Source organism: Carassius carassius, chromosome 45, assembly GCF_963082965.1.
Source record: "Carassius carassius chromosome 45, fCarCar2.1, whole genome shotgun sequence".
NCBI lineage: Eukaryota > Metazoa > Chordata > Actinopteri > Cypriniformes > Cyprinidae > Carassius > Carassius carassius.
The window spans coordinates 24,299,754-24,315,734 of record NC_081799.1 but is presented as its reverse complement, the minus strand read 5'-3'; the positions used below and the strand labels follow the sequence as shown (position 1 = coordinate 24,315,734).

At 39.5% G+C, this 15,981-nt stretch overlaps 1 protein-coding gene and 1 pseudogene across 3 annotated transcripts; one reads left to right on the top strand and one right to left on the bottom strand.

Annotated features, from left to right (window-relative positions):
- Positions 1-290: 290 nt before the first annotated feature.
- Positions 291-6,296, bottom strand: LOC132126953 (ankyrin repeat domain-containing protein 34B-like; annotated as a pseudogene).
- A 4,302-nt stretch (positions 6,297-10,598) lies between these two features.
- LOC132127463 (creatine kinase S-type, mitochondrial-like) lies at positions 10,599-15,516 on the top strand. 3 transcript variants are annotated; one of them, XM_059539360.1, is made up of 10 exons: positions 10,599-10,739; positions 11,591-11,784; positions 12,911-13,109; positions 13,483-13,578; positions 13,680-13,901; positions 14,034-14,119; positions 14,616-14,739; positions 14,847-14,981; positions 15,063-15,188; positions 15,281-15,516. In XM_059539360.1, exons 2-10 carry the CDS (start codon positions 11,636-11,638, stop codon positions 15,395-15,397), a joined length of 1,254 nt encoding a protein of 417 aa, XP_059395343.1. In that variant the 5' UTR covers positions 10,599-10,739; positions 11,591-11,635; the 3' UTR covers positions 15,398-15,516. The 3 variants fall into 3 exon arrangements, with proteins under 3 accessions (XP_059395343.1, XP_059395342.1, XP_059395341.1); XM_059539359.1 differs by lacking the exon at positions 14,034-14,119 and adding an exon at positions 14,318-14,403 and having other exon boundaries at positions 10,613-10,739; positions 11,594-11,784; XM_059539358.1 differs by having other exon boundaries at positions 10,613-10,739; positions 11,594-11,784.
- Positions 15,517-15,981: the final 465 nt, after the last annotated feature.

Below are 15,981 nucleotides of genomic sequence, written 5' to 3'. Positions count from 1 at the left end.
CCACATTAATTGTTCCAATTGTTCCTGTTAAGTCAAAATCTGTGCAAAATGTGCAAAATCTGCGCAGGGATATCTTCCACCCTCACACGAAGCTCACATGTTGATTCCTATTAGAATGAATGGATTTTTGTCCATGAAAGTTCAATGAACAGTAGAAAATGTGACCTCACCTTAAGAATGCATTATTTTTTTGTTTGTTTTTGATTAAACTGAAAGGTATAGATGATATTTGTTCTGTTTGAGGGACCAGCAATCATTTGGTGTCATTTGGTGTCACAACAAATACTATTGTTGTCATCATCAGGTTGGGAGATGGGATCTAAAAGTGCCCCGGAGCCTCTGCTCGTAGCTGAAAGGATTCCTCCTGTGCAAAGCATTCTCAAGAGACTCCCTGGAGCCCATCAAAATAGGAGAACACGAGTTAGCAAGCTTTTTTTAACTGTCCTTTACGGTCTCCTGAATTGGCAAGTCTCACCGATAGTTGGGAATTGGAGCTGTAGTGGTCCATTCCTAGTTTCCTTCTCTGGATGATATTTTCATGTTTTTTAAAGTGGTAAAATATAACTTAATTCACACCATATTTCTGATATTATCGATCAATCTTATCAGATTAACTTTGATCGTTCACTTTTATTTTATTTCCGTGAGTGCAGTACACCTGCAAAGCGTCAGCACTCGTTAGCTTGTCATTAGCGTTTTCATTCGAACCTATCGCTGTTTTCTTTTCTCCTCTCCCTCGCTCCAGTTTTTCACAAGTTCATCAAACAACCGCAGTAAGAATTTTCATCAAGCACGGTGAGTAATGGCTTCTCCTATCACTGTTTGTCGCTGATGAGGGATTCACACGTGATAAATGCCGGGAAATAGTTAGGCTGACAGAGAAGATTTCAGAATTAGAGACACGCATCCAAATTTTATTTGAGGACAGTAAGAATGTTAGGGCTCTAGATACGGCTTTGGATGCGTCTAGCTCAGGGATTCCTGTACATTGTTCGGTTCCGGAAACAGAGCCCCTGCAGCAGGGCAACTGGGTGACGGTGAGGCAGCGTAGTCGTGGGTCAAAACACCGCTCCTCTGTTCCGATCAAAACATTAAACAGGTTCTCCCCACTCAGTGATGCACCCACTGAGAAACCTGATAAAAGTGCTCTGGTTATTGGTGATTCTATTGTACGGAACGTGAATATAGAGACACCAGCCACCATAGTCAAATGTTTACCGGGAGCCAGAGCGCCTGACATCTTGGCAAATTTAAAAGTGCTGGCTAATGCTAAACGTAAATACAGTAAGATTGTTATTCATGCCGGCGCTAATGATGTTCGACTTCGCCAGTCGGAGATCACTAAAAATAACATTAAAGAAGTGTGTGAACTTGCAAGCACGATGTCAGACACTGTAATATGCTCTGGTCCCCTCCCTGCTTACCGTGGTGATGAGATGCATAGCAGATTGTCATCACTCAATGGCTGGATGTCTAAGTGGTGCCCACAGAATAACATAGGTTTCATAGACAATTGGACGAGCTTTTGGGGCAGACCTGACCTGTTTAAAAGAGATGGTCTTCATCCCTCCTGGGGTGGCGCCACTCTTCTCTCTAGAAATATGGCAAATAGTCTTAGTGTTTATACTTGACTAACTGGGGCCCAGGTCAGGAAGCAGACAGACTGGCTAAACCGACCGTCTGCTAGCTGCCTCCCATCACAGAGGTCAGTTAATTCTCAGCACATAGAGACTCTTTCACCTAGATATCACACTATAGAGACTGTGTCTGTTCCCCGAACTAGAAAATACAAAAAACGTCCAAACCAAGTTAAGATTAACAATTTAATTGAGGTTCAACAAATAAAAAACAGAAGCAATATGGATAAACAAATGATAAAGCTTGGCTTATTGAATATCAGATCCCTTTCTACGAAAACACTTTTTGTAAATAATATGATCACTGATCATAATATAGATGTACTCTGTTTGACAGAAACCTGGCTAAAACCTGATGATTACATTATTTTAAATGAGTCCACCCCCCAAGATTACTGTTATAAACATGAGCCACGTCTAAAAGGCAAAGGTGGAGGTGTTGCTTCAATTTATAACAACGTTTTCAGGATTTCTCAGAGGGCAGGCTACAAGTATAACTCGTTTGAAGTAATGGTACTTCATATAACATTATCCAAAGAAACAAATGTTAATGATAAATCCCCTGTTATGTTTGTACTGGCTACTGTATACAGGCCACCAGGGCACCATACAGACTTTATTAAAGAGTTTGGTGATTTTACATCCGAGTTAGTTCTGGCTGCAGATAAAGTTTTATTAGTTGGTGATTTTAATATCCATGTTGATAATGAAAACGATGCATTGGGATCAGCATTTATAGACATTCTGAACTCTATTGGTGTTAGACAACACGTTTCAGGACCTACTCATTGTCGAAATCATACTCTAGATTTAATACTGTCACATGGAATTGATGTTGATGGTGTTGAAATTATTCAGCCAAGTGATGATATCTCAGATCATTATTTAGTTCTTTGCAAAATTCATATAGCCAAAATTGTAAATTCTACTTCTTGTTACAAGTATGGAAGAACCATCACTTCTAACACAAAAGACTGCTTTTTAAGTTATCTTCCTGATGTATCCAAATTCCTTAGCATATCCAAAACCTCAGAACAACTTGATGATGTAACAGAAACTATGGACTCTCTCTTTTCTAGCACTTTAAATAAAGTTGCTCCTTTACGCTTAAGGAAGGTTAAGGAAAACAGTTTGACACCATGGTATAATGAGCATACTCGCACCCTAAAGAGAGCAGCCCGAAAAATGGAGCGCAGCTGGAGGAAAACAAAACTAGAGGTATTTCGTATTGCTTGGCGGGAAAGTAACATATCCTACAGAAAAGCATTAAAAACTGCTAGATCCGATTACTTTTCTTCTCTTTTAGAAGAAAACAAACATAACCCCAGGTATTTATTCAATACAGTGGCTAAATTAACGAAAAATAAAGCCTCAACAAGTGTTGACATTTCCCAACACCACAGCAGTAATGAGTTTATGAACTACTTTACTTCTAAAATCGATACTATTAGAGATAAAATTGCAACCATTCAGCCGTCAGCTACAGTATCACATCAGACAGTGCACTATAGACCCCCTGAGGAACAGTTCCACTCATTCTCTACCATAGGAGAGGAAGAATTGTATAAACTTGTTAAATCATCTAAACCAACAACATGTATGTTAGACCCTATACCATCTAAGCTCCTGAAAGAGGTGCTTCCAGAAGTCATAGATCCTCTTCTGACTATTATTAATTCCTCATTGTCATTAGGATATGTCCCCAAAACCTTCAAACTGGCTGTTATTAAGCCTCTCATCAAAAAACCACAACTTGACCCCAAAGAACTAGTTAATTATAGACCAATCTCGAATCTCCCTTTTCTGTCCAAGATACTAGAAAAGGTGGTATCCACACAATTATATTCCTTCTTAGAGAAAAATGGTATATGTGAGGATTTCCAGTCAGGATATAGACCGTATCATAGTACTGAGACTGCTCTCCTTAGAGTTACAAATGATCTGCTCTTATCATCTGATCGTGGGTGTATCTCTCTATTAGTTTTATTGGATCTTAGTGCTGCGTTTGACACAATTGACCACAACATTCTTTTGCATAGACTTGAATACTTTGTTGGCATCAGTGGAAGTGCATTAGCATGGTTTAAATCTTACTTATATGACCGCCATCAGTTCGTAGCAGTGAATGAAGATGTATCCTATCGATCACAAGTGCAGTATGGAGTACCTCAAGGCTCAGTACTAGGGCCGCTACTCTTCACGCTTTATATGTTACCCTTGGGAGATATCATCAGGAAACATGGTGTTAGCTTTCACTGTTATGCTGATGATACTCAGCTCTATATTTCTTCGCAGCCCGGTGAAACACACCAATTTGAAAAACTAATGGATTGCATAGTCGATATAAAAAACTGGATGACGAGTAATTTCTTACTGCTAAATTCTGAAAAAACAGAGGTGTTAATTATAGGACCTAAAAACTATGCTTGTAATAACCTAGAACACTGTCTAAGACTTGATGGTTGCTCTGTCAATTCTTCGTCATCAGTTAGGAACCTAGGTGTGCTACTTGATCGCAATCTTTCCTTAGAAAGCCACGTTTCTAGCATTTGTAAAACTGCATTTTTCCATCTCAAAAATATATCTAAATTACGGCCTATGCTCTCAATGTCAAATGCAGAAATGTTAATCCATGCATTTATGACCTCAAGGTTAGATTATTGTAATGCTTTATTGGGTGGTTGTTCTGCACGCTTAGTGAACAAACTACAGCTAGTCCAAAATGCAGCAGCAAGAGTTCTTACTAGAACCAGGAAGTATGACCATATTAGCCCGGTCCTGTCAACACTGCACTGGCTCCCTATCAAGCATCGCATAGATTTTAAAATATTGCTTATTACTTATAAAGCCCTGAATGGTTTAGCACCTCAGTATTTGAATGAGCTCCTTTTACATTATAATCCTCTACGTCCGCTACGTTCTCAAAACTCAGGCAATTTGATAATACCTAGAATATCAAAATCAACTGCAGGCGGCAGATCCTTTTCCTATTTGGCGCCCAAACTCTGGAATAACCTACCTAACATTGTTCGTGAGGCAGACACACTCTTGCAGTTTAAATTTAGATTAAAGACCCATCTCTTTAACCTGGCATACACATAACATACTAATATGCTTTTATTATCCAAATCCGTTAAAGTATTTTTAGGCTGCATTAATTAGGTAAACCGGAACCGGAAACACTTCCCATAACAACCTATGTACTTGCTACATCATTAGAAGAATGGCATCTACGCTAATATTTGTCTGTTTCTCTCTTGTTCCGAGGTCACCGTGGCCACCAGATCCAGTCTAGAAAGGACCTCTACATCCCTGAAAGACAGCGGAGACCAGGACAACTAGAGCCCCAGATACAGATCCCCTGTAAAGACCTTGTCTCAGAGGAGCACCAGGACAAGACCACAGGAAACAGATGATTCTTCTACACAATCTGACTTTGCTGCAGCCTGGAATTGAACTACTGGTTTCGTCTGGTCAGAGGAGAACTGGCCCCCCAACTGAGCCTGGTTTCTCCCAAGGTTTTTTTCTCCATTCTGTCACATCATTCTGTTTTCCTAATGAATGTTGTTCAGTTGCTTTGACGCAATGTATTTTGTTTAAAGCGCTATATAAATAAAGGTGACATTGACATTGACATATAACAGAGACTGGACATGGCTAAATTTGGCAAGGGATTTCTCTGGATCCTTCTCAACCGGAAAAGCTTCGGCACTGCTTTTGCAGTGAAGATTGGGACGGGATAAAGAGTGCAGGGATGATAAAAGTTTGACTCAAAGAGTTTGCTTCTTTCAAATCAACACTGCAATGCTGTGATAGTAGTGTGTTATCAAAAGCCAATCTGTTCATTCTGAAAGTCATTTCCTCTTCAGGCGTGATGTCTGGGAGTTCCTCCATAGCCGAGGTGCTGTTGGTTTTCTGTTGGGCCAAGAAAGACTGTGGGATCTTCAGTCAAGGCTCGGAGTGTAATCTTTGGAGATTGTGGATTTTGCTCAACCGACTGTTTACCAGGGGGACCTGGTGGGATGGAGAAGTTGGCTGGGAATTGGTCATACTTTGGAGGTCCTGGAAGAAAACATGTTCTTTGTAGGAGAGGTACTGAGGAGAATAGGGAACAACTGTGGAACTCCATTGGTCCACCATTGCAAGTGGAGGAATTGGTAGGTATTGTTTTGCCATTTGCCTTACGCATGCAAGTTTGTCAGGGGTGATGATGATGACTTATTTTCCTCTGGCTTTGCAGGCATCCATTAAGATATTAAGAGTTTCTTCATCACTAGCATGGATGGCGTATATCAGAGCCGAAGAACTGGTGTGGTCCTCAAGACACTGATCTGCCCTGCTACCCAAGAGCAGCGCCACCACCTCAGGACCGGCTTGCTCCAAACAGGCGTGCATTAGAGCTGTCTTCCCACACTTGTCTTGGATGTTCGGATCAGCACCATTTTCAAGCAGGTACCCAACCATCTTTGCCTTCGAGACACTTTGGTGGTCCGTATGCCTGCTCCTGCAGGCGGCCATCAAGGGTGTTTCGCCGAACTCATTACTCTCATAAATATAAGCGCCTCCTTCCAGGAGTAGCCGTGTGAGACGGAGACGACTTAGATAGAGGGCCTTAAGCAAGGAGTTGCCATCAGTATTGACAATTTGTGGACCTTCCATCTTCACCTCTTTCACTGAGACTTGAACCTGACGGGGATCGCGTATGCTGCCATGACAAAGCCTGTGAAGAGGGGAACAAAGTTAGATATTTGTCGCAAGGGATGTATGGAAGATGTTCCAGCTCTTTTTATGGCAAATTACACACATTGCATCTACACAATGGAAGTCTTCAAACACTTCAATGGAAGTGTTTGGCTCGTTATTAGTTGCGTGATTGGTTGCACACAAATGCTGCAAGATGATAAAATGGAGCCAAATGCATTTTCTCTCTCTCTGTATTTCTTTATTCATTGCTGCTCTGCAACAAGCTTTTTTTTTTTTTTTTTTTTTTTGTAGAATTACAGATTTCTCTCTCAAGTAAATTTTTTTTTTTGAAAAGCTAAGCAGAGACACCATGGCTTTATTGTTTGCCATTACTGTCAGACCGCATTCTTTGCGCTGCCTGTCCTTTTCAGCAAGAGCGTAAATCTTGGCCTTCTTCATGCTTTCTTTAGGAAAAGCATCTTTCTAAAGGCCATTGTGTTTGCTGTCCATGGTGTTACTTTCTCAGAGCAATGACATACATGCAGAACATCATGTTCTCTCTGATTAGGGTTTATAAAGTCCTCTTGAATAGCTTCTAAGTCAATTGGAGAGACGGTAGGTGTTTATGTAATAGGGCTGGACGATTAATCGAAAAGTAATCATAACCGAAATTCATAACCTCTAACCGACGTAATTGTCAGTTATTTCAGTTTTTTAATCCTGTTAACACTTCCCCCTTAAAAGCATACTACTGCGTGTGTGGCCACATGACTCTGCCCCGTCCAGTTAGTGGCATAAAAACAAAACATGGAGGTGAACGCCGGTTCAACACATAGTGATGGCGCGTGAGCGGTGAGCCTTCACTAAACTTTGTCAGTTGTATTTGTTTTATGGTTTGGACATTCAAGCGATTAGATGATCGGATGTGTATTATTATATCGACCATGTTCGCGCAGCTGCATTGTGGCACCAACACTCATAAACAGTAGCTGTGAAGATCGCGCGCACAGAGGAACACAGAAACTAGTTGTCAGCGCTTTCCTGTAATTTATCACTAAAGTAGCTTAGAATCTCAAAACTTATTATAGCATGTTTGTGTTTGTTGAAGCACAAGCGCGTGCACAGAGAGCAGCGGTCGCGCTGCGGGTTCCCGGTTTGTGTCCATTCTCGGACTGTTCTGTGTATTTTAACTGCAGAAAAGGTTGTTCCGAGTCGAAACTACGATACAGAAAACTACATCAGTATATCATCATAAACGCAGCGGTTTTTGTCTTACGTGAACATAAACAGATGAGAAACAAAATACACGTGCAGTATTTTTGCTTAAAGAGACAACAGCCTAATAAACGCGCTGCCTGTCATTAATGTTAATCAAAGAACAAAAGAAAATCATTCACTGATCTTGATTGAATATATTTAATAATTTGATTTATCTTTATTTTATTTAGAAAAAGAAAACTATGTAGTGTTTTTAAACTTTTAATTACAGTTTCTGTACCTGAAATTTTGTTTAGTTGTATTTATTGATGATATTGCTAATTGAGTTGTTTGTTCCTATCTTATTACTGACTGTTTATTTGTCTTTAACACTTTTATACTAATTTAGTTGTTTTTGCTATGGTATTTTTTTTAATCACAGGCAAAATTCCTCGTGCAGTGTTTTGTAGGCTGCTGATTTTTGCTCATGTTATTCAGCTGCAACAGAACGCTTTGTAAAAATGTTTGACATCTAAATGTTTGACTTTTTTTATATATTGGATTTTTTAATCTTATTGGAATAGAAACTACGAATCGATAAGAATCGGAATCGATAAAATTCAAACGATACCCAACCTTAGTAAGAAATATTACGAACATAGATAAAATAACTGCTGATAGTCAATCATATTTACAGTACAAACCTTGTCAGTGAACTATGAGGGCAAAAAAAAAGACTGAAACAAAATAATCGTTCATTAATCGTAATCGAGGTGAAATGTTCAATTAATCGAGGTTATGATTTTAGGCCATAATCGTCCAGCCCTATTATGTAATGAAGCTTTGGATCTTGTATTCAGTTAGCTTCGTCCTACATCTAAGCAATGCATTATAAAGAAGTTTCCTTGCAGTTATCATGTCACTTTTGCCAAAGTATTTGTAATTGTTTGTTTTTGTGAACTTCATGCTTCAATGCTGTTCAAATGCGAATAAGGCAGTTTCATATGTATTTTTTTAATTTGCATGTCAGATTCAACATGAAACCATAATGGACTCATTTTGAATGCACATTCGGACATTCCTGGTGTTATTGTTTACAGTTGTAAGTTGTGTATAAACAATTTTCAATTAGAAATTGTAATTTTCACAAATAAGCAAAAGAAAGAAATTGCAAAATAACATTGAATTAAACATTACATTTTGAAGTAGAAAGACTGAAATTAGATTTTCTTGTAAAACTTGCTCCAATCTTAACAACCTAAAAAAAAATAGCTGTGTATTTCAAAATTGATTTGACAAATTTCACCAAATGCCATATGAAATAAAAATTTACTCATTTTGCACTAGAAAAAAAAATTGCTGGTACATTTCACATTCGATTATAAAGAAATAGCATTTTTGAAGTAGGAAAACTGAAATCATGTTTTCTCGGAAAACATTCTTGTTGTTCTGTGTACAGTTGTTTCAGAGATAATTTGTAACCCTGGACCACAAAACCAGTCGACTTTGAGATTTATAAATCATCTGAAGCTAAATATTTCCATTGATATTTTTGCTGAGATACAACTATTTGAAAATCTGGAATCTGAGGGTGCAAAAAAAAAAAAATCTAAATTCTGAGAAAATCACCTTAAAAGTTGTCCAAATGAAGTTAGCAATGCATATTACTAAACAAAAATTATGTTTTAATAATTTTTAAACACATATCTTAATCGTTTTTGGCATAAAAATGCTTTACATAACAAGGATTAACGAACCACTCACGAGAGGGTAAATAGGGACATATAAAGATTTGTATACATATAATATGTAGCTAGTGTTGTCATTTTTATGCTTGACTTTATGCTCAGTACTGACTGTCCAAATACCAATTGCATTTCCTCTGTGAAAACAAGTTGTTGTGAGCAGCTTGCACACTGTTACCATGGAGGAAATGATGATTGCTTTCAGGTAGCTGCTGAGCTGCTCTACTCTACTGGGAGCAGGTAGAGAAGTTCCACTTATGCACTTAAAGTCCTATCCTAATCAGAAAATGACTCCATGCCATTTTCTTCAATTCTTCAAGCTATTGTAATATACATGGAAAGATGATGTACGAAACACATTATGCACTTGAGATCTTGAAGAGGTCGCAAAGTGTTTCTATTCTAAACAATGTACTGTGGTTCATAATGCTGTCTGTTTTGTGCCAACTTAACCAATGAAACACAAGAAAATACATCTAATAAAGGCTTTAAGTAAACCTCATTCAGACAACTTCATGACATGGGAGTCTTTAGTTTGCACATGGTAAAAATGAGGTATGATTATCAAAAGCTGCTCATTTCATCGTTTAATGTCAAATACTACAGAATTGCAGAGTTAATGCAGAAGTAAATGAATAAAGAAGAGGAAAAATACATTTTGTTCTTACCGTGTTATCAGAAATTTAGACCGATCTGGATGGAGGCTGGAGTCAGTGATCACAGCTGCTCGTCTGTCTGTAGTGTAAATGTGTATGCTCTTAACTAACATTAAAGATTAATGATTGCTTTAAATATATATGCATTAACTAATGTTAACGATTTGGACCTTGTTGTAAAATGTTATGCATGTATGTATGTTATTTTTATTTTATTTTAAATTAATGACCAAATATATTGTATTTAAAAGAGTATATATATATCCAAACATGTTAGGGGTAGATCTATATGTAAATATCTACATATAAGCCTAATACAAAAAAAAGAAAAACATATTAATCAGCATTTGTTTTTATCATTCTGGCTAGCTAGCACTAGCACTAGCTAGCTTGTGCATGTTAATTGATAATGGGATAGTTATTGTGATTCAGAATCAGCGTTCAAGTAAGAAATGTCTTCTACGAGCAGTGTGTGATTTTCTGCTTTTATCATATTAACACCGGAGACTGTATATTTCGCTGCTGTCACTGGGGACACCTGACACTCATGTTACATCTTGTAAAAGATGCATAATGGGTGCCCATTAAGGAGCTGGTAGTGGTTATATTTAAGAGGCTGCATACAGTGCAAAATGCTGGACTATGGCGGCAAGTCTCAAGGACAAGCCGGACGACAGACATGGGTTATGACCTGGCACTTACATGGAAGAGGATTGGCCATCAGGTCCACCTCTAATCCCATATCCTGGGAGGAGCGCCAGCTTCCCTCTCAGACTGTGTGCTTCCTGACACAGCCTACTGTAACAGAGGAGACTCTACAGGTAAAACTCTCATCTCTTATACTACTTACAAAAATACAAATAAGCTAAGGTTGAGAATTGGGAATTCCAGTAACTGGATATATAAATTGGATTTGGATTGGTACATATTGAAAATGCTGAATGCAAAGTGGTAAGCCAGCAATCAGCCGTTTAATTTGCTTGGATATTTACTTGTTAACAAAGTGCAGTGTAGTAGTGTATGTTTGGAACAACTTTTAAATATTTTTCTCATTTGATATACTTAAGTTGTATTGAAAGACTGTAAAACAGATTGGAGATAACTATATAGGTTACTATTTCAATAGGAAGCAATAGCAAATAAATTATGGACGTTAAACAGTTTCTTATTTAGAGCTATTCTCCTAACATTCTGGACTAATCCTTGAGTTTAAAGCCTAATAATCCCTCACAAATCGCCAAGAGATAGACTTTAAACCACGGTCAAGTGCTGACGGGCAACCTGCTTAGAAGTATCACAGAGTGTTCATGGTTTTGGGTTTATAATGTAGATCTGAGTTCAGGGCAGACTGGTGCCAGCTGGGGCTCTGTTCCAAACACCATGTAGTCTACTAGTCTATTAATAACACTTTCACTTTTAGAGTTCCAGTTGCAGTGTCAAAAGGACGTTGTCAAGGATGTCACCAAATGTTAAACGTTTAAGAATCTGCTTTGGAGAAACCATTACTTATTGACCCAATTTTGGGGTTCCAAATTGTAGAGGTGTATTTGAAATAAGGTGATACTTGTCAGCTTAGGACACCATCAACTACTCTAACACAAAGTTTAGATTGATAGCTATAGTCTTAAAAAGAAGCTGTGATCACTGTGAAAACCTTGCCACCGTGTTCTAGCAGTGCTGATCCCGTCAGAACTTTTTGACAAGAAACGTTGTGAAGATGGCAAGCTCATTCGCCAAGGTGATGTCGAGCCGTACCACTGGCTTGCTCATGGCGAGCCTTGGAGCTGGTGCTATTGCAACTGGTTACTTAATGAGTGATAATGCTGCCGTCTCTGCAGATCAGAGGAGGAAACTCTACCCTCCCAGGTAAGCACTGGAGGCATGAATACAATTACATCCCATTGATAATATTGCATGAAATACAGCTAGTCTTATTTAATAAATATCTAGACTTGTTTTATGATTATCATTTGTCAACTTAACACATTGCTTATTTAGCAATAATGTCAGAATAAAATGCATGAGAAGTTAAGAAAAAGGGTGAAGTACTTTCTATTCCATCAGCTTACTTGCACTTGTTTTGCAATGGAAAATATATGATCAAACGTAGAGGTCATGATGTACTGTCTGATGAAGTATATCACACATCAACTGAGTGAAAGGTAAATGGGTGGGAACATTTAAGTAGCTTATGTCCTGTCCTGCACGTCACCTTATTTGCACCACTCTAACCGACGCCGAAGACCAAATCAGATCAGCAGTCCGAGATTTAAGTTCCTTGATGGAGCCAAATATGAAGAGAGTTTCTCTTTTAGAATGATCCAAAACCCACATTCTTCATAGTTAAACCTTCAATCGAGAAAGTATCAGTCTTTCTCCTGTTACAGTCCTATAGATTTTGGAGTTGAAGTTCATCTGCCCCAAATACCTCCACCAAGCCTTGAGATCAGACTGACTTAATCCTTGATAGACTTTTGAGTAGTAGTACACTAATGATACACCAGTCTTGTGATCTGACTGAATCCCTAAAAGGTTCACCATTTGAGCCAGTGCCAATGACAACTCTGCGCATAGTGGATGAGTTGTACAGTCTTATAGCATTAGATAAAAACAACCTTCTGTAGTGTTCCCTATTGCATCAAGGTTGCATCACTCTACTGCTGAGCACAGTCTTCATTCCAGCAAGAATGCCATGGGGCAACTATTTGAACGTCATTTTCTTCTCAGTCATAACTTCCACAGACTCTAGGTCATTGGTCTCAAACTCAATTCCTGGAGGGCCACAGCTCTGCACAGTTTTGCTCCAACCCTAATCAAACACACCAGATCCAGCTTATCAAGGTCGTAGGACTGCTAGAAACTTCCAAACAGATGTGAGTTGGAGCTTAACTCAGCTGAGCTGTGGGCCTCCAGGAATTGAGCTTGAGACCACTGCTAGATCTTTCCCAATGACAGAACATGACTAAAGATGTGCGTTTGTGTTCCTCAACAGTGCAGACTTCCCTGACCTTCGCAAACACAACAACTGCATGGCCAGTGCACTAACCCCGGCCATTTATGCCAAACTGAGGGACAAGATCACCCCAAACAACTGGACTCTTGACCAGTGCATTCAGACTGGTGTGGACAACCCTGGTCATCCCTTCATCAAGACAGTTGGGATGGTTGCTGGTGACGAGGAGAGCTATGAGGTACAGCCATACATTCAAACTACCTACATGCTTTTTTTTTTATATGACATAATATCCAAATTCTCTTCCTAAGGTAGTTTTGATGAAAAGACTAGCTGGTCAATGGTATATGTTGTGTTAGGGATGCTGGCTTCTTAACCAGTACAACTTCCTTGATCATCCTGTTTTGCCAGAAAGACCAAGTTTATGGTACAACTATGTAGGTCTGCTAACTAGACCACCACTAAACAACATAAACCGGCTTGGCCAAATCTAATTTATTATTGTATAAGCTTGACTTTTCAGCAAGTTCCGGTCTTGCCTCTACTCTCTTTTCAAGGGAATGATATGCAAAGTAATCTAGCCTTGACTTCTTTGTCAAATGACGTTGCAGGTGTTTGCTGAAATCTTTGATCCAGTAATCAAGGACAGACACAATGGCTATGACCCAAGGACCATGAAGCATCCCACTGACCTGGATGCCTCCAAGGTAAACATCTAACATTTATTTCTTAATTCAAAATGATGCATTAGATTCCCCATTTAATTCTATTTTCAACCAACATTTTTTGGCTGTTCTTTATCTTCCAGATCCATTCAGGTGTGTTCGATGAAAAGTACGTCCTGTCCTCCCGTGTACGCACAGGCCGAAGTATCCGTGGGCTCAGCCTTCCCCCTGCCTGCAGCCGCTCTGAGCGACGTGAAGTCGAAAGGGTCACGGTCCAGGCCTTGGCTGGCCTGAAGGGTGACCTCTCTGGTCGTTACTACAGCCTGACTGAAATGACTGAACAAGAGCAGCAGAGACTTATCGATGTGAGTTGCTTCCATAAAGTTCTTTCAGTCATGGGATACTTTGGTGCTTGGTTGATAATGTGATTGGGTTTAACTGAGCTGCTTCCACTCATCATGATGCTGAACTCTTCCTTTCATGCTGGCATTGCTTAGGAGCATTTTCTCTTTGACAAGCCTGTGTCTCCTCTGCTCACTGCATCTGGGATGGCCAGGGACTGGCCAGATGCTCGTGGGATCTGGTAAGGCTAGATGGAGAGAAAACAAGCCATGACAGTACAACCCCAACAGTCTCTTTAGTTCTAGACCCTTCCTCCCATCTTCCAATTTTTTATAGGTTGCATTCGACTGAAGAAGTGTTCCGAGTGTCTGGTCTACTTCTAATTCTGTGATCCTCCTCCAGTTCCACCTATCTTTATCTTCCTTTCATCCTTCTGTAGGACCACTTCCTGTTTGACAAACCTGTGTCCCCCTTGTTGACTTGTGCCTTTATAGCCCGTGACTGGCCAGATGCAAGAGGCATCTGGTATGGCTTTAGGAAGTTCTTAGCATGATTTGATCACCATTTATGTAACTAACAAGATATGTCACATAAGAACAATATAATTATTCTCACATTTGCCTGCAAGCAAAGAACTGCATTCAGATAAAACTTTCATATGTAGCTTTAATGTTAGATTGAAGGCATAAAAGTACAGAGCCCCTTTTTGTCTTTTAAAAAATCCCATTATTTGCAAGGCATAACAACGAGAAGACCTTCTTAATATGGATCAATGAGGAAGACCACACCCGTGTGATTTCCATGGAGAAGGGTGGCAACATGAAAAGGGTGTTTGAGAGGTTCTGCAGAGGACTCAAACAGGTAAAACCAGACGAACTTAATGCATTTAACAATTATAAACTTACCTTTATATAATTGTCCTATAAGGTAAATGTCTTCCATCTGTTGCCTGCCTCTCTGTTGCACAGGTAGAACAATTGATTCAGGAGAGAGGCTGGGAGTTTATGTGGAATGAACGTCTTGGCTACATCCTGACCTGCCCATCCAACTTGGGCACCGGCCTCAGAGCTGGAGTACACATCCGCTTGCCAAAGCTCAGCAAGGTTACAATAATTACCTTTATCTTATAGTGAAAGTTTCTGGACGTAAGTTATATCTAATGTTATTCAAACAATTGCCTGTAGGACCCTCGCTTAGGCAAGATCCTGAATAACTTGCGGCTGCAGAAGCGTGGCACTGGAGGAGTGGACACAGCTGCAGTGGGCGATGTCTTCGACATCTCAAACCTTGACCGCCTGGGCAAATCCGAGGTAGGTCATTCAAAATCAAATGGATTAACTTGCATGGAGTTTAGATGCATAAGTTTCTCAAACTCTGGTGTGACTCTGCTTTCCTGTACCAGGTGGAACTGGTGCAGCTAGTCGTTGATGGTGTCAACTACCTGATAGAGTGTGAGAAGAGGCTGGAAAAGGGCCAGGATATCAAGATCCCTGCCCCCATCCAACACTTTAGGAAGTGAGCAATGCTCTTTTAATGAAGGATGGACCCAGCAAGAGAAGCTTGGACACTCCTTCCACTAATACCAAAACCGGAGGTCTTATATGTATAGAAAGCTCAATAAAATGAACCATAAAACTACTTTATTTCTTTGCAACCACTAACATAATGTGCAACTGATAGAACGCTGCCATTGCAATCAACAAAAATGCTTGGTAGCAGTGTAAAGATCTACTTTTGTTATAACAGCAGTTCTAGTTTTCTAATGTTGCTTGCTAGACATCTTATGTTGCTGCCAGAAGCTTTTTACTCTAAAGTATTTAGCAGTAGGATGCCTCTAACAAGGTCAAACAGTTGCTCTGCCATCACAGACAGTAATGGGTTTATCATTACAAGGTTCTGGGAACTCAGTTGCCGGACACATGGCCCTAGCACTACACTAAATCAAACCAATACTTCTACCATATTTCTTGATGACGACTGTTTCAATGTCACCTACTAAGTGACTGACCAAGTCACTGACCGATCTTCTTTACACAATGGTTTAAACTGTAATTAATTTAACGCCACTCCCATCGTTAGACAGACTAATCCAGTGGGGCTAAT